Source organism: Podarcis cretensis (assembly GCF_951804945.1).
Source record: "Podarcis cretensis genome assembly, chromosome: 1".
NCBI classification, from domain to species: Eukaryota; Metazoa; Chordata; class Lepidosauria; order Squamata; family Lacertidae; genus Podarcis; species Podarcis cretensis.
Window position 1 is genome coordinate 138,466,160 of NC_137170.1, and position 19,261 is coordinate 138,485,420.

Genomic DNA, 19,261 nt, shown 5'->3' on the forward strand with positions numbered 1-19,261 from the left:
GCCCCATATAGGACTTGCTCTGCTTCGTGTTTTGAAGAATCTAACTGAAAGCTCTCTAACACATTAACATATTATCCAAAAAAATTTAAATTGCTACTCCTGGTCTAAGCAATCCACTCATCCTAGGATTGTAAAAAAAGAAAAGAAAAAAGCTGCCATTGTCAACTAATCAACTGCCGATTATGATGGCTTTACTGGCTGCTGCTAGAAGCAATATCTGAAGCGAAATCTGTTTGTTACTCCCATGTTAGTCTTTATTGAGAGAGAGAGAAGGTTTAAAATTCCATTCAAGATAAAAAGAGCTAAGGGGATGATAGCATAGAGTGTTCTCCTTAATAGAGAACGCGGGTTGCGGTGGGGTCTGGCAGGCCGCCCCTCTGTTGCCAGGCAGGATTGGAAGGTTGGCCTGTGGCAATGATTGGATGGTTGCTGGGGCAATTTGTGTGTTGCAATTTGGTGGGAGGGATTTAAGGCTTTATATTCTGTGCACGCAGCTTTGGAACTTTCTCTTTTGCTGTGTGCATCAGAACACCCGCCCACCTGTCCTGTAATTAGGGTTTTTTTGTGTTGACCTTGCTATACCTGTCATGGGGGTCATCTGCTTTGGGGGCAGGGGCCTGGTAGGAATTTTGTCCATCTAGCTGATTGGCTGGGCCATTTGGTTTTTGCGTAGCAAATCATCACAAGTTGCGGTTAGGCATTGGTTATAAACTGGTTGGAGGAGGGGCAAGGATTGGCTGGGCCTGCCCCTCCAGCGCTGCTGCGGAAAGGGAATTCCACTAAAGGAATCCAGGGGCTTGCCATGCTTTCGTCCAAATCCCTGGAAAGGGGCTAGGGCCGGCAAGCCCTGGGGAGCATGCGGGGAAAGGTGAGGGTCTGTGCCTCAGCTCCATTTCTCCCCAATATTGTTTTCCCTTACTTGCTTTCGGTGGTGCCCGGAAGTCAGTTCTGTCCCCAGATAGTCTTAACCAATGCCTAACAATCATGTATGTTAATAAAGTTGTGGCCAAAATTATGCCAAACACCTTAAACAAAAATTACATGTGTGTTGTGAGTTATTTGAGGGGTGGCTTGGGCACCTCAACACACAAATAATTTTCCATATATGTGTGTGAAAAAATGCAGATCCAACTAGTGTCTGCCCCATCCCTACTAGCCATAACCTATAAAAGCTCTAAACAGTTTGGGATCAAGTTACATTTCTCCCGTATGAACCTGCCTAGGTTTTGAGATTTTCCAATAATGCCCTCCTCTATATGATGTACATTTGGCAGGAACTTGAGACAGGACGTCGGCTGTACCCAAGCTATGGAACTATATTCCAATGGTGGTTTTTAAATCACAGCTCAGTATGTTTTCAACCAGCTGTCATTGTTGATGTTTTATCTGCTCTTATTTAACTGTTACCTTGTTTTTCTACATTACTGTTTTCTCTGGATCAATGGACTTTAGTTGTGTTATTAATTTCAATTAATTTCAATGGGTCTCCTCTGAGCATGACTTAGTTGGATGCAACCCCTATTTATGGTTACGTTAATAGGTTGTTATTTTTGTGTGTGTTTATTTTTGTGTGTGTTATTTTGTGTGTGTGTTATTTTTGTGTGTTTTTATTTTTGTGTGTGTTTACAGCAGGGGTGGCGCTGTGGGTTAAACCACAGAGCCTAGGACTTGACGATCAGAAGGTCGGTGGTTTGAATCCCCGCGACGGGGTGAGCTCCCGTTGCTCAGTCCCTGCTCCTGCCAACCCAGCAGTTCGAAAGCATATCAGAATGCAAGTAGATAAATAGGTACCGCTCCGGCGGGAAGGTAGACGGCATTTCCGTGTGCTGCTCTGGCTCGCCAGAAGCGGCTTAGTCATGCTGGCCACATGACCCGGAAGCTGTACGCCAGCTCCCTCTGCAATTCCAGAGCCGTCCGCGACTGGACCTAATGGTCAGGGGTACCTTTACTGCAAGCCAGTTTATGCACTGCACATGGAAAAGTGGTATATAGAGTTAACAGACAATAAATAAATCATGCACCATCAAGCCAACTCTCAGGAGCCATTATAGATAAAATCACATGTCATAATGCAAGCAGGACATGCAAAATGTCAATATGGAAACACTTAGCTTTGTGTACACTGCACATCTGTTTTGGGGGATGTCAGGTCACATTTTGAGTGAAGGATAAATATATCCATGAATCATGTGCATGCCTACTGCAAGGCTGTATCTGCTGCTACACATCAGGAGCTAAGCTGAAAGTGGGAAGAGCTGCCATAATGGCAGATACGGAGAAAAAAGTGGGGCTTGTAATGAAAAGTGACCATCGCTAGAGTACTTTGTGCAAGAATGGCTGCCTTACTCGCACAGCCTTCAGGATTTCATGGTAAGCTGGCAATGTGCACCCACGAAATGCATGATCCTATTTTCAACACAGAAAAATCAACCCAAAAGTAAGTGAGGTATGTGAAATGTAGTTAGCAACAGGAAAAATAGTTCAGCCATTCAATATTATTTCCAAATCAAAAATACAAAGACAATTTTTCATTAAGATAAAAACCAATTAATGCTTTCTTCCTGAGAGCTCACCAAGTCTTTGGAAAGAAAGGTTTACTTGATATGTATTAAATTATGCTACTAGATCTCTATTTACAGTGCCGCTGGCTAACTTGCTCAGGGGTACACCATAGCTGTGTTCCAAAGTCAGCATGCCCCAGCTTTAGCATGCTACCTTAAGCACAAAAGCACTCTGGTATCACACAGCAGGGAAGGGAAAAAGAACATTCACAGTAGTAGGGAAGTATGACCATTTTTGTTGAAAGCACAGCACATAGGGTTGCGAATCCAGATCCTGACATGACTTCTGCAGCTTTAAGAGTAGCATAGAAAAAATGTTAACATAAGGAATAAAACATTTGATAAAATTCTCCTTCCTTTGCAGCTTTGGAAAAGTGCAAAGGTTCTCTCAGAGTCGACCTGACAATCGTAATAGCAAAACAATAACTAACTTCCCACAAACACCAGCCAGGATTTTTGAAACTGCCTAGGTACTACCAAAAACAATATTTCAATAAACTCATTAAAAGCAGAAGCCAACCCACAGATGAATGTGGATGGGAAGGGACATTTAGCATTTTAGTTTGAGCAGGAGGAGGGAAAAATAAACATTTTAATCAAATCCATTACCTACTTATTGATTTCTCTTTGCCAGGCAGGTCCTGCAGAAAATTTATATAGCATGTGACATTGAACCATTTGGCCAAAGATACTAGATTAGTCTGAGTAAAAAAATTAACTTCTCTTACAATTTCTCAAATTTCACTATGGATCATTGTTCAAGTGTGATGGAATGAAGTGAGATACCACACTACTACATTTTAGGTGGACCTAAACTTTAGGTGACACAGGTGGCGCTGTGGGTTAAAGCCTCAGCGCCTAGGGCTTGCCGATCGAAAGGTCGGCGGTTCGAATCCCTGCGGCGGGGTGCGCTCCCGCTGCTCGGTCCCAGCGCCTGCCAACCTAGCAGTTCGAAAGCACCTCCGGGTGCAAGTAGATAAGTAGGGACCGCTTACCAGCGGGAAGGTAAACGGCGTTTCCGTGTGCGGCTCTGGCTCTGGCCAGAGCAGCGATGTCACGCTGGCCACGTGACCCGGAAGTGTCTCCGGACAGCGCTGGCCCCTGGCCTCTTAAGTGAGATGGGCGCACAACCCCAGAGTCTGTCAAGACTGGCCCGTACGGGCAGGGGTATCTTTACCTTTACCTAAACTTTAGGTCCCAAACCACCCCACTTCTTTTCAATGAATATCTAGCCTACTTTGAAAGAAAACAGTCCCACTTCAGCTTCTGTTCAGGAGTGATTTGTTACTTTGGCTGAGGAAAGGACTCATTTTTAAAAAAGATGTTAAGGACACCAAAAGGAGAGCAGATCAATACAGCTCAGGAACAACCAACATGTGCTCTCCAGACATTGTGGACCTCAGCTCCCATCATCCCTGACCATAAGCCATGCTGACTGAGGCAGATTTGAGTTGTACTCCACAACATCTGGAGGGCACATGTTGGGTACCTCTGATCAAGCTGTAAGAGCAAAACTGGTTTTTATTATTATTCCTTTGGTCCTGAAATAGAATTTTTTTATTGTTTCAAAAAGCTTTACAGATTTTTCACAATATAGCCATGCTTTCTGTTTGATGTTTGGAAATTGCTGGTTGTTTTTATACATTCAGTTCTATTCCAGAAAGAGCATAGGAGCCAACTGCAATAAAGTATTTGAGGAGGTAGTTGCCCCAAAGTTGATGGGCATTGCCATTCAAATGGTGTCCGTGTGCTGTGTTTTGTGATTGATTATGTGGGGCGGGGCTTACCTGCCCACCCAATATTTTATTCAAGTTGGCACCCTTGAGAAAGTGTTTGTAAAACTTCCCTGTTGCTAAGTGTGCCATGAGAGTGGAAACAGACATATTTGAAACCATTTTTATTGCGGTTGTCTTAGCCCAGGCCAAATAGGTCTTTTGAATAGCCCCACCCAGTCAGTAATTTTTGCCTCGTCTCTCTGTAGAACCAAACAAGAGGGGACAGATATACTTGGGATATACAGAAAAATCTTCAAAATTAAATAAAGTTGTTATCCTTATTTAAGTATGCAGGTTGAACTGGTTAGCCAAAATGATTTATTTCCGGAGAGTCTTCATTTCCTAATCTGTGAGGTCAATATGGTTGCAAGCACTAGTCTTTCATAGCAGAATTTGTCACTTTGTGTGGAACCAAGAAACAAGACCTAAATCAATGTCTTTCTTAACGACTTTCTCACAAAATGCCTCAATAGTGATAGCAATATTCAACTTGCCTTTCCCAACTTGGGTGCTCTCCAGATATAAATGGTTCAGATTATTACCTCTAATAACCTTCATCATCAGCCAATGGGCACCGTAGTCCATTCTCTGGACTGCAGTTTCTTTTAACTGATTTTAATGTATTTTTAACTTGTTGCAACCTGCCCTCATGCTGGAGGGCAGCTAAGAAATTAGAATCATAGAATTGTAGAGGTTTGGAGGACCATGAAGATCATCTAGTCCAACCCCCTGCAGTGCAGGAATCCTTTGCCAAAGATGAGGTTCGAACCCACAAACCTGAGATTAAGAATCTCATGTTCTACCGACTGAGCTATCCCAGCTTAATATAGCTGGAGGGCACCAGGCTAGGGAAGGCCACAACCATTTATTTTGTAAATGAGGCAGTGAATCCAGACTGATCTGAAGATAGGTACTTGATGGTTAACACCCAGTGCTTTTTTTCTGGGAAGACGCAGGGGGACGCACACCCCTAAACATTTTGTGAATCTAAGTTTGGTCTCATTTGAGGGGCAGTATTTCAATATGAATAGGAAAATGAGAATACCCCTAAAAAAAAAAATTAAGGGAAAAAAAGCACTTAACACCCAAAATGTTACATGTTTATAGGAACTTAGTTGTTCCATGAAGATACATCTTTAATACTTAGGAATTAAGCACACAGGCAGTGTGGTACTTAGTGCAGCCTCCACGGTCAAGTGCGTTATTAGACAGAACAAGGTAATCTAATCTGCTGTACAACAGGACTTTGGAACTCACTGTTGTCTCCATATCTAACAAATTTACCAGAGACCCTGTGGAATAACTGCCATTAAGAACAGCAAGGTCAAATCACATAAGCTAATGCTTTTTTCACAGTTTCAGAATGGATAAAAGTGCTCTACTTAACTAGGGCTTTAAAATGGTACTTAGATTGTCTTTTTAGGAGGTTCTTGAGTCATGAATCTGACAGGGCAATTTTGACCACTAAACCTCCTAAGCTGCAAAAAATGCTTTCAAATGTAAATGATACACTAAGCTTAAAGTCTCTCTTATGAAGTCAAGGAAAAGACAAAGTATTAGGATATTGCAGTATTCTTCCAAGCAAATAGAATAATCTCATAAAACATTAGAAATTATGCATATATTAAGGAGGGGCTGATCTCTTTAAATACAGGAAGCTCTCTTTCATGAGCCTGAATCACTGATCCATCTAGCTCAGTATTGTCTTCTTCAGGAGAAGGGAGCCATTTTTGCCTGAAAACCACTTTGCCGTCGTAATACCATGCACACCCTTAATACTAATGCCAAATACCAAGGCTATTTCCCATAGAAACAGAGGTATAGATTTCATTGTTAGTAACTCTATTCCTGAATTTTACTTTTTGCTCCACACAATCTCTCCCCTCCCAACAGCTGCTTTCAGCTGAAAAGCTTTTGGATAGGAGGGGACACAGAGTGACAGGTGAAATCCAGTTGAGGACCATATCTGGCCAATAGATTCAACCCTGGTTTATGGTGACTGTCAGTTCTCCCAGGACTCAGTCAGCTGCTTTTTGATGCAAGTAAATGCAGGAAACTGAATTCTGGGACCTTTTGCATGCAAAATCTATACTCTGCCACCGACGTGTCTGCAGTTCTTGTTCTTGTAATGCAGGAAGCTTTCCAAACGGGCAAGTGACAGCTAGCAAGACAGCAAGTGTATTTATAACTGGTTCACCCCTACACTCTCCTCCTTTTTCAGGGATCCCATTCCATCCTACTTGGTTTTCAGCTTTTCCTCTGTCAATAGACAGGGTCGGGTTCTACTAAGGACTTCCAGTAGTGTAGCTGTGCTTCCCCCCTCCCATACAATCCCCCTGAAATTTGCTTAGGAGGTCCATATATTTACCCAGAACGGTATGCGGCAGAAAGAGGGTGGATAGTTCCATCTGGCAAGGTGAAATGTTTGTGCTGATGGGATGACTGCCATGGGATTTAATAAGTGGTGCTGTGGTCTAAACCACAGAGCCTAGGACTTGCCAATCAGAAGGTCGGCGGTTCGAATTCCCGCAACGGGGTGAGCACCCGTTGCTCGGTCCCTGCTCCTGCCAACCTAGCAGTTCGAAATCACGCCCAAAATTGCAAATAGATAAATAGGTGCCACTCCGGTGGAAAGGTAAATGGTGTTTCCATGCGCTGTTCTGGTTTCGCCAGAAGTGGCTCAATTATGCTGGCCTCATGGCCCAGAGAAACTGTCTGTGGACAAACGCCGGCTCCCTCGGACAGTAAAGGGAGATGAGCACAGCAACCCCAGAGTTGTCCACGACTGGACCTAATGGTCAGGGGTCCCTTTACCTTTACTTAAGCAAGTTCAGCGCTCATTGGGATGTTTTGGGGTCCTCCACCACTTTAATCTTGGGGATTATCTTCATGCCATGGGCAACTAGAGTGGCTGCCAAGAATTGTGCTGCCTTACACTTCATATAAACAAACAAAAAAAAAGCTTATATATTTTTGGCATCAGCTTAACTTTTTGAGCTCTCAAAAGATTTTTTTCCTCACCTGACATTGATTTATGAGGGCATTATCATTGTCAAGAAGATTGATTTAGTGTGCTTTTGGGATACCTGTTAAAAATATAACCAAGCTTACTGTTCGAGTAGATAAATTTTACAGCTCTACAGCTTGTGGTTGGAAGGAAGGAAGGAAATGCTGTATTTTAATTTTCAACACCACACATCTTCCTATACATAAGTAGGAACAGGAAACAGACCATGGATTTTCAAAAATTTCAGGAGTGTACAGATTTTATCAGATTAGTGTACTACAGTGGTGCCCCGCAAGACGAGTGCCTCGCTAAACGAAAAACCCGCAAGACGAAAGGGTTTTCCGATTTTTTAGCGGCTTCGCAAGACGAATTTCCCTATGGGCTTGCTTCGCAAGACGAAATATGGGTCTCTTTCCATATTGCTATATGCACTCCACCCTCCAAGTGCTGAGAGATTTCAGGGGTGTCTGCATATATTTTGGGCTTTGTTTCCTTGGTAACTGAGATGGAAGTATCTTTGTAGAATATGGTTTTATTTACACATGTATACAGCCCTAAGCCTAAAATGGAAGGGAACACAGCATTAACATTCCAACAAATCTTGCAAGAAAGAGCCCCCCCCCCAAAGTCATAGCTTTGGACCCAGCTCAGGGAGCAAATCAGGTCTCTGGGATTACAGCCATACCATAAATTTAAAACACATGGCTTCCCCTAAAAAATAGTTTACCCCTCACACAGCTTCAATTCCCAGAAGCTTTAACAACCATATGGCTGTAATGTGGATCTTCTGAGCTCCAGTGGAGACTTGCCCCTAGTCAATTGTTCTCTTTTACATTTACTAGAGAAGAAAGAATCTGTGAGTTATGGTTGTCTGCTTTTATTCATTTTTCCAATCTTAAATTTAATCCTGCACACTTTTCAACAATTTGCAGAACTGTTTTTTATTTTAATAAGCACATTTTTTTAATGCAGCTTTGACTAAAGTACACATTTTTACAAGCCATTAGCCTATATATAGTGGATTTTTTATGTTCTTTGTGGGTAACGTTTTTAAACACATTTCTCCCCTATTATTCTTCATTTTTGTAAACCTTGATTAGTTGCAGAACTGTAGTGCAACATTCTGACAAATGTCAGTTTCAAAAGATGGCTATTTTGGTTTGTGTATTAATTTGAGAAGTGCAAATTAGGTAGTTTTTCAGTAAAATGCAAACAAAATTGAATTTCTCCCCCCATCCTTACTAACATGAGCAATGGGGCGGCCGTGTGGGTGGGACTCCATTGCTCTCCCAGTTGCTGCCAGTTCCTGAGAGAAGGAGGAGAGGGACAAGGCACAGGGAACATGGAAGGATGTAGCATGTGGTGGCTGGAGAACAGGCTTGGCTCTGCTGCCATGCGCTGCATAGCACCAAGCTCCCTATGCCTCACCCTTCTCCCTCTTGGTAAGTGGTTGTGACCTGCAGTGTTGGTAAGCCAGGAGAACAATGGATACTCCACCCCACCCCCCGGCACTGCCTACCAATTACATCACCCACATCTGCAAGTATCTTCATTATCTTCAGCTAGTTGCTGGCCCCTAGCTAGTTTGGCTCATGGATTGGTGATTCCCATCCCTGACATCACTAAACAGAGAATTGGAATGGAACATAATCTTGAGATAGCCACATAGGAAGGGTCAATTTCCAGCCCTAAATTGTTTAAATCAAAATAAAAGCTTCGAAGCTTCTCTTCTTGGAAAGCGCAACATAGAAATATGGAGAACACAATACTGAGGTCTCCCTTTGAAGTCTGACCATTTGTTACCTGAAATTCAACAAGAAAGGAAAAGGTATCCCTCCACCTCCCAATTTTTTTCAGCTACTATACTCTGCAAATTATTAACTCTGTTTGAAGTTTTCTTTTCCTTTATAAAGCTCAAGGCAAAATTCCATTCTCAGAGCTGCACAAGGGATCACAGTATAGACATCCGGTCTACTTAACTGCAGGGAACTTGTTCAGCTCTTCTTTACAAATATCGTAGGGCCCACAGACCTTGTGGGGAGACTGAGGTAGTTTTTAACACTGGCTTAGTATTCAGCTGATCCCAGAGCCCAAATCAGAATGGAGGTTAGCTCTTTTGAAGGTTCAGCCATAATGTGGCAGGTGAATATTGTCATTCGCTGTCCATAATCCATAATTTCAAACTACTGCCAGAATAATGGCTATGACTTAAAATTCCTACATGATTCACTTGTAATGTAATAATGTGATATAAAAATAAGGATTGGGAACATGAGGGTCTTGGAGATTTAAACTAAAGTCTACTTTTTTCTTAAGACATTTACTTTGCAAGTGGTTGCTCAACCTTCTCCCATTTCTCACACCAAGGACATTCATTCATTTTTGTTTTTGGCTAATGATGTTCTAAGAACAATGTACACATTTCAATGTCAGGCCAAAATTAACTGGCCCAGTTAACGTTCACAGGCCTATGTAAAAAATCATATAGTATACAGGCCTATATAATATATACAGGTGTATATAAAAGAGCAGAGGAACACACCAAGTCTGAAAGCAGAGAGAGAAGGCACTGACTTCTCCACCCACCTCCTGCCTCTACACGTTCAGTGGTTTGTCTGAATAGGGCTATTTCTCAGTTTATTTCTCTCCTTTTGTGAGGCCAGTATGGTGACAAACAGAAGTATGATTTCATATTTTAGTTCTAGGTTTGGGGTTAGGGTGGAGGAAGAGCAAAGAGCTTGTAATCATAGCACAATGTTCACAACCTTGCACTTATTCAAGACTACTTTGCAAAATAAAAATCATATGCATTTAAAGGGCATTTGTTGTGGTCACTTTTTAAAGCGGCATAATAACCAGATATGCACCTGATAAATTATGACATTTGATTTTAAAAGGGAGGAGCGATATCAGAAAACCTGCCCTTGATTTGTAAATGCCATGCCTGGTTTTACACCTCCAGAGAACTCTGAAGTGGCTACTCTAGTTATCTTAATGACATTTCATTGCTCCTGGCTTGGCCCTTCCACCCAGGCAAGTATCTCAGGACCAGAGATGGCCAGAGACTTGCAAGTCCCAGAAGAAAGAAGAAAGCAGGCAGACCTCTGTGCCTCCTTGATTGGCAGGATCACCTACCAATACCATCAGACCCTTAATGCTGTTTTACAACCCTGGGAAGACTAAGAACTCCAAGGCAGCCACTCTAATTAGCTAGCGATTCTAATTACTTGATAACTAACATTTCTAATTCTGTCTGAGAACAGCACTTTGCTGCTATTTCTAACAAAACTTTTCAGTATCTTGATCCAAAGACATTCATAATGATTCAGCTAGTTTTCATGACCCTGGACATGAGGAATGAATTGGCTGAGCTGATTGTGAATGAAAATAAAGCATTCCCAGTGAGATAGATAGATAGATAGATAGATATATATATATATATATATATATATATATATATATATATATATATATATATATTTAAAATGATTATTAAGTCTCAGTTATTAGGAAGCATTTTTATTTATGGTTATTTGTAATGACTGAAAATTAAGCAGTGTAGTCCATATATTCCACAAGGGGGATATAAACAGTTCTTCAAAGCACAGACAAATTAGCTTAATAGGTGTTCTGCCTAAATTCTATAGACCTAACACAGCTTAATTTGTATTGGGGCTAAATTCTACTACTTAAATTAGAAATCTGGGCAGCTTTTGCTGTCTCTGTCAAATAACAGACTGATTATTTGAGAACTGGCTATGTCACCATGGGCAATGTTTTATCACTCACATTTACACAAGTATGTGACAGTGTGTAAGACATCTTGCTTGCCTCCTTTGTTGATTTAAAGGCTGTTATTGAGACTATTGATACAGCAATGTTATTTGCTTCTTTGTAACATATTTTTCCTGTGAAACCTACTTAAATCTGTAATTTATTTATAAATCTATTTATAACGATGTGCATCCTGCAGTGGCAAAGTAAGCTAAGCACCTTATGTCTGGCTTGAGATGGTGACCTTAAGACTCCCCTGTGATATTGTTCTAGATAGATGGGAGGATCACACAGCACTATTGTAAGCTTGTAGCCTGCAGTGCATGGCAATTTTCACAATTTTCAAGCAAGAAGCTGCGACTAAAGATGAAGAATTACCGGTATATTGTTAAGTGATAATGTGTCTCAAAAACCACTAAAACCAGCACACTTTTATTTGGAAGCATTGGGTAGATACAGAAGGGGAAATTGCAGGGTATAGTTAAGATTTGGTAAGTATTTTTCAGTGCATAGTAATTTTAGCAATTTAAGGTCAGCAGTTGTATTTGAAGGCAAGGACGCCTATTAGGTGACAGTGTGGCATTTTAACCATTAAAGCAAATATGTTTGTCTTCACTAAGTCCAGTCTTATGCACCTTTTTATTTTATTTTTTAATTAATTTTTTATTAAATTTTATTAAATGAATAGAAGAAATAAAAACAATACATAACCATACATAAAAACATTTTGTCTACACAGTTTTCCAGAATGCAGACTAAAAAAGATTTCCTTCCATTTTTTTAATATAATTGTCGTTAAACAAATTCGTATTTTTATTTGTGATCCATACCCCTAAGTAATTTACCTTGTTCTCTATTTTTAATCCTGTTGTTCTCTCTAATTCAATTCTATCTTTCTCTCCCATATTTTTTGTTAACAATTTTGACTTGTCTTTATTCAGTTTAAATCCTGAGACTTCACCAAATTCTTTCATTTTTATTAGTGCTTTCTGAATGCTTTCTACTGGAGTTTCGGTTGTTACATCATCTGCAAAAGCTTTAACTTTGTAACATTGTGTTTCCAAATTTATACCCCTTATTTCTTTATCTTTCCTTAATGCTATTAGTAATGTTTCCAATACTGTAATGAATAGAAGTGGTGATGGGGGCATCCTTGTCTTGTCCCTCTTTCAATATCAAATTCCTCCGTAATTTCATTATTTATAATTAATTTAGCTTTTTGTTTTTTATAAATTACCTGAATTCCATTCATAATACTCTTTCCTATTCTCAAACTTTTACAAGTTTTAATTAAAAAGTCCATGAAACACTATCAAATGCCTTTTCGGCGTCTACCAGCAGCATTGCTATTTTCTTACTTGGTCTCATTTCCACATATTCTAGTAAATCTATGATTACTCTCGTATTATGTTTAATTTGCCTCTCTGGTAGAAACCCGGCTTGGTCTTTCTTTATTATTATTATTAACAAAATTTTCATTCTGTTTGCTAAAACACCTGTGAAAATTTTATAATCTATATTTAATAGGGAGATTGGTCTATAATTTTTAATTAATTTTGAATCTGCACCTAGTTTTGGGAGTTATTAGTTATTAATGCTTCTTGCCAAGAATCTGGTATTTCTCCTTTCTCTAGTATTTCATTCATAATTAATTTTAATTTTGGTGCAATTATTTCTTCTAGTTTTTTATAGTATGTCACTGAGACTCCGTCTGGTCCTGGTGATTTCCCTTCTTTCATATTTTTTATCACTTTTTATTTTTTCTAATTCAATATTTGAATTTAAGCTGGCATATTCCATTTCATTAATTTCTGGTAAACTGTTCTCTAACAGATATTTTTGAATTTTCTTTTCTTCCTTCTGTTCCGCTTTATAAATTTTTTAATAATATTTTATAAATCTGTCTTTAATCTGTTCCAATTCAATAATTTCTTTTTCTTCATCTATAATTCTATTTATTACTCTTTCTATTTGCCTTTCTTTAATAAGCCATGCCAACATTCTGCCGGGTTTATTTGCCTGTTCAAAGTATCTTTGTTTTGTCCAGATAATTTTTTTTTCAACTTCTCTATTGATTAAATTGGATAAATGAGTTTGTAGATTCTTTATGTGCTGGAGTGTGTCTTCATTTTTGGATTTTTTACTAGTTCTTTTTCTTTCTCTCTTATTTGTTTATTTATCTCCATAATATTATTTTCTTTATTTTCCCCATTTGTTGTATTGCATATCCTCTCATGTAAGCTTTACTTGCCTCCCAGATTATTTTCTTGTCTGTACCATGATTTTCATTTATTTCAAAAAATTCTTTCAATGTTTCTTTTGCTTTTAATACCCTTTGTTCGTCTCTCCATACCTCATCATTCATTCTTCACCTCCCCTTAGTATGACTTTTAAATTTCATGTGAGCTGATACTGGATTATGATCTGATATAGATCTGTTCAATATTTCCGCTTTATCTAAATTCAACATCAATTTCTTTGATAACCAAATTGCATTGATTCGTCCCCCATATTTTTTTGCCTATGAATAGTAAGTTATATCCTTAACACTTGGGTTTTTTGTTCTCCAGGCATCATATAAATTAAAATTTTCAGTTAAATGAAAGAAGGAGAGTGGTAGTCTACCTGAATTATATGTTCTGTCTCTTTGTGTTCTATCCATTTCTATAGATGTCACCCCGTTTAAATCCCCCTGATTACTATATTTTCGCCCACATAGCCCCATAGTCTCTCTTCTAAATTCCTAAAAAATTCATCCTTTCTATTGTTCAGGGCGTATATTCCCACCACTATATTTCCTTCTTTTGTTAGTATTTCTACACCTAAAGTTCTGCCTTCCTCGTCCTGAAATAACAATTGAGGCTAAGCCAATACCACTCATCACCTGTAACCAATAAAGTTGTGGCCTTATTTAGCCCATTAACCTTAATAATTGAGTCATGTGTCTTTATTTCCCTTCAGTCCTTGCTAGAAAAGCCCACCAGGTTGCTGCTCAGTCACTTACAAGGATACACTTAGAAACCAAACATAAAGTTAGAATTTAAATCCTATTAAATGCTGCATTCTTAGTAAAACCCTAAATTGGAAGAAATGTGTGAATTCCATATTCATATATTGAATGACTTCAACGACGTACAAAAATAACAGCAGCTTTTTTCCTATTCTTTCAATACCATGCGGTGAAAATAAATTCAGACTGGCTTATTTTAATTTTAATAACTGAGTGAAAAAGAGGAAAGCCTTTTGAAAAGTGTGTTGGTCAAAGACTAATGAGAAATCCTTGGAGGCCGAGTCACTGGATGCCATGGCAACAATACAGGATCAAAATCTTATTAGTATGCCCAGCAGCGCTACAAGGGGTAGTGTTCTCTTCCAATTGCCCCCGCCCCTTTATTCCATAAATTACTTTGATGTTCTCAAGACTGGTCCAGTAGGAACTACATTACATAATCAACTAGAATATTTTGACAGACATGCATCTATGCCCCACCCTCCCAGAAGCAAAACAACCAAACATACTAGCGACATGTATTAAAATGCTTAGTTTTCACTGAAGTATAAACCTCTGTCAAGAGTACGGCTGGTGGGAATCACATGATGGATAGCTCCTCCATACTAAAACACTCAGTCATAGAAAACTGGTGTGTCATGTAGAAGAGTTCTAGTTTAGCCTTCTACCTGAGATGCTAGTTTTTTATGTGAAGGGTTCCTCGCCCTGCAAAAAAGTGGAAGAATGTTCAGTCATAACAGACCCGAAAGGTAAAGGTAAAGGACCCATGAGAGTTAAGTCCAGTCGCAAACGACTCTGGGGTTGCAGGCTCATCTTGCTTTACAAGCCGAGGGAGCCAGCGTTTGTCCACAGTTTTTCTGGGTCATGTGGCCAGCATGACAAAGCTGTTTCTGGCGAACCAGAGCAGTGCACGGAAACGCCTATTTATCCAATTGCACTTTGACGTGCTTTCAAACTGCTAGGTTGGCAGGAGCAGGGACCGAACAACGGGAGCTCACCCTGTCACGGGGATTCGAACCGCTGACCTTCCAATCGGCAAGCCCTAGGCTCAATGGTTTAGACCACAGCGCTACCCACGTCCCTACCTGCCACCTTAAGGGGAGCCCACAAACATTTATACCTCAACAGTAAATGTGACAAAGTTTTTGCTGGTTATTCATATGTGTAATTTAACACACACACACACACCTATATTTTAGGATTCATTGCTTCAGTGTTTACAAGTCCCTCAGTCTCAGAGTCACAGAACTGCAGAATAGGAAGGGACCCACAAGGGTCATCTAGTCTAATCCCCTGTAACACAAGAATGTTTTGCCCAACATGGGGCTTGAATCCATGTCCCTGAGATTAAGAGTCTCATGTTGTACCAACTGAGCTAGCTCTCAAGCTTGTCAACAGTAACCCAACCCTTTCTGCCATGTGTGAAGTCGCTCAACACCAACTCCTATCTACTCTTCCTTTCCTTGCCTCTTTTCCCATTTCCCTTTGGGCTCTGCCTCTTCCAACTATTCTTCTAATTTAATGTTATTATTCAGTCATTCATAAAACTTACAAAATGCAATAATACAAAATGCAACGTAAGCCCATTACTCAATATTCAAGCTTTCCCTGCCTCTCTGCCACCCTTCCTACCTACAGTGAACCATGGCTCATGCTCCAAGGTCCTATGATAGACTCCCCACTCCGTCCATCAAATTGACCATACCCTTCCTTCATAGAAGCTGCAATGTTCACAGCATCAAACAAATGGAAGTGGGGTGTATTGGGACAGGAGATCTTGCCTCACAAGGCAAGCTGTAACTCCTGATCATGGGATGAGGGGAGAATTCAAAACAATCCCTCACCTCTAAGCCTCCCTTAATTCAAGTAAAAAAGGTAAAGGTACCCCTGCCCGTACGGGCCAGTCTTGACAGACTCTGGGGTTGTGCGCCCATCTCACTTAAGAGGCCAGGGGCCAGCGCTGTCCGGAGACACTTCCGGGTCACGTGGCCAGCGTGACATCGCTGCTCTGGCCAGAGCCAGAGCCACACACGGAAACGCCGTTTACCTTCCCGCTGGTAAGCGGTCCCTATTTATCTACTTGCACCCGGAGGTGCTTTCGAACTGCTAGGTTGGCAGGCGCTGGGACCGAGCAGCGGGAGCGCACCCCGCCGCAGGGATTCGAACCGCCGACCTTTCGATTGGCAAGCCCTAGGCGCTGAGGCTTTAACCCACAGCGCCACCATAGTTAACAGTTAAATTTTAGCTACAAGCCCCAGGAAGGACAGCCCACTGCCAAAGTTAACATACAGATGCAGCAGCTATAGCTACAGGATGGCTTGAGGAGGAAGCCTAGTATGTTGGGGGGGGGAAGGAAGGAGAATGCCTTGTTACCGTCTTCTTTAATTTGCCTTGTACACACCTTAGAGAAGTGGAATAACCCACCACCCACTGCTGCTGCCACACTAAAAAGCTGCTTCCTCTAAGTTTGTACAGAAGTGGCAGTGACCTGCTATTTGTCCAGATGCCATTTTGTTCTTAACATTTTTTAAAAATCTCCAAAAATATTCCCAAACATTTAATGTCATACACAATTTTCTGAAGAAAAAGTACTTCTAGACTTCCCACCTCATCTTTCCTGATGTTTGTTTTTTTACTTCTTTTTATTAACTGTTTTGCAATATATATGTTTATATTATCTGAACTTCACTATCATTAAATCCACTGCTTATATTTAAAATCCTGCCCACAACTTCATGTATGGGTGATACTTTGATAGATAATCCATCAATGGTGTTCCTGATGCCTTTTCAATGGAACATTTGATCCTGCTTATACTGGGTAAGATCATTGGTCTAGTACTGTCTACTCTCCAGGGGTCTTTGGAAGAGATCTTTCCCATCACTGGGGAAAGTGCTGGGGGTTTAAGTTGGGAGCATCTACATGCAAAGCACATGCACTGTGGCAGAACTATGAAGCTGGGAAGGACTCATCACCACCAGATTCCAGATGCAGTGGTAGTCTAGTAACACTAAGAATTGGTTCCTCCTATCCACTACCAAGATGTGGAACTGGAGAGAAGACAGACTGTTGCACACAAGGAACCTCCCGAGTAAAGTGACAGTCTGCAGCAGAAGCAGATGCCATTTGGCCTGATGTTTCAGTGAACAAGCAAGTCAAAGGAGTGTATGTCAAGGTGTCGCCAGTGCAACCAAGGATTTCCCAGAACAGGGCAAACAATAGGAAGTAGCAGTGGCAACCTTTGAAGAAGCAGGGGAAAAGTAAGAGGCAAGCAGAAGCAGAAGGAGGGCTGAGCAGGAGGGAAAGGGTAGCAAAGGAGAGGAGAGAGGGTATCAGATGAAAGGAGAGATCCTCCATCCCCACCACTGTGTGTGGTGTGTGTGTGTGTGTGTGTGTGAGAGAGAGAGAGAGAGAGAGAGAGAGAGTTGACTAAGCAACTAATAATGTCCAATTCAGATGACTCTTAGATCTGCTTGTCCTTAAGATTTTGAATGAGCTCCTTTCTCTGACTATAGAGTCTTATGCTAATAAACCACTCACATGCCCAGTTAATTGTGCAAATAAGCAGTCAAAAGGGTTTATGAGATTGCCCTTAGTTATACTGAGAGAGAGAGAAAGAGGAATGAAGACTGTCTTTTCCCGAGTAAAACTGCATTAACTGTCTGATTTCTAATGGTAATTAAATGCAATGAGTTGTTGGCTATCTCAGTGTCTTAAATCACTGCTTCTTTTTCTTAAGTCATGGTGGGAGAAGTTTTAGGGAAAGGTTGATGCACTTGTTCTCTAGGTAACATGGGAGAGAAAATAGATACCATTTGGACAAATGAAATAAACACTTAAAAAGCCAATTGCAGTACTTATAGGTGATTTTAAGTATGCATCTAATTCAGCCCTGTGATAAGCAGAGAGACTGGCATGGAGAGATCTGAAAAACTTATTACACTTTGTGAGATGCACAAGCATGTGGACAAAAGTCTGAAATGTACAAAATACTGAAAGCAATCAATCTTAAGTCAACACAGTGAAAGGCAAAGGAACATTTATCTACATGTTTGGAAATTCAGCAGAAGGATCCACTCAGAATAGAAAGTCATCAGAGCAGACTGGCTAGAAAAGGCATAGCAAACAAGCACTGGTTCACAATGCTGCTTTTACTGACCTTGGATGGAAGCAGCACCCAGAAAGCCAGTCAGTATGACCTTCACCCTTCATGATGATGTTCCCATTGGGAAAGGCCCACATCTTCCACAGGCGGTCATCACTTCCAGTAACAACAATGTCTTTCCTCGGATGTAAAGCCAAACTGTAGGGAGCAGAAAGTAGGGGTTGAGAAATGAAATCAAAAGAACCATAGTACCCCAGCAATTTGTTAAGGCATTTGCTTCAAGAAGGAAGTTCCATCAGCTACATTATACCTACCATACAAACACTCTAGAAACATTACAGATTTTTTTAAAGCTAAGGTTCCAAATATTAATAAATAGGAAACAACTCATTCCTAATGTCAATGTTTTGAATGCTGAACCCAGCATAATCATTCAGAACTTCAAAATACAATCAAATCTTACTTGATGTCCTCATCCTACATCATATATGTCGCAAGTACTCTGAGAAAGGTACTTGCCCTTTACCCTGGGAGACTGTGAAGGAGATATCTGCCCCAAATCCTCTAATCTGAACTGGCACCTAGGCTAAGGTTACCAGACATCCCCGTTTCCCAAGGACAGTCCCAGAATTTACAAATCAGTCCCCATACAAAATCCACTGGAGTTGAAAAGTGTCTCCAGGTTCATTGAAAAAAAATCTGGTGACCTTAACTTAGGCAAGGAGGGGAGAATGCTTGAGAAACAAACCCAACCCACTCCTTGGCTTATTGCAAACTTGGGTGATGTGCTGCAGGAAAGGGCTCTTCTCTAAGGTCCCATTTGTAATTTGTAATAACTTCCTTTACTCTTTACCCCCTTTCCCTTCTTAAATTTTCCTATTTAAAGAAGATTAAAAACAGTTAATTCATTTCTCTGAATCCAAGTGAAAATGGCACAAGTCCTTTTTTCAGCTTGCGCACATTCCACTGTCTTCAATAAGCCTGTGTGTATATGGAACATTATCTTCTCCCTGTCCTTCTCTAGACTTC

At 40.6% G+C, this 19,261-nt stretch overlaps 1 protein-coding gene across 2 annotated transcripts in view; it reads right to left on the reverse strand.

Moving 5' to 3' along the window:
• Positions 1 to 19,261, reverse strand: part of SPAG16 (sperm associated antigen 16) — a 437,472-nt gene that overhangs the window by 217,635 nt on the left and 200,576 nt on the right. Inside the window, exon 11 of one of the 2 annotated variants that reach the window (XM_079978995.1) lies at positions 18,287 to 18,430. The exons of the other annotated variant lie outside the window; for it this stretch is intronic. Within the exon in view, the coding sequence (XP_079835121.1) occupies positions 18,287 to 18,430 (144 nt within the window). The remainder of the gene's footprint in view (positions 1 to 18,286; positions 18,431 to 19,261) is intronic. 2 annotated transcript variants of the gene reach the window in all.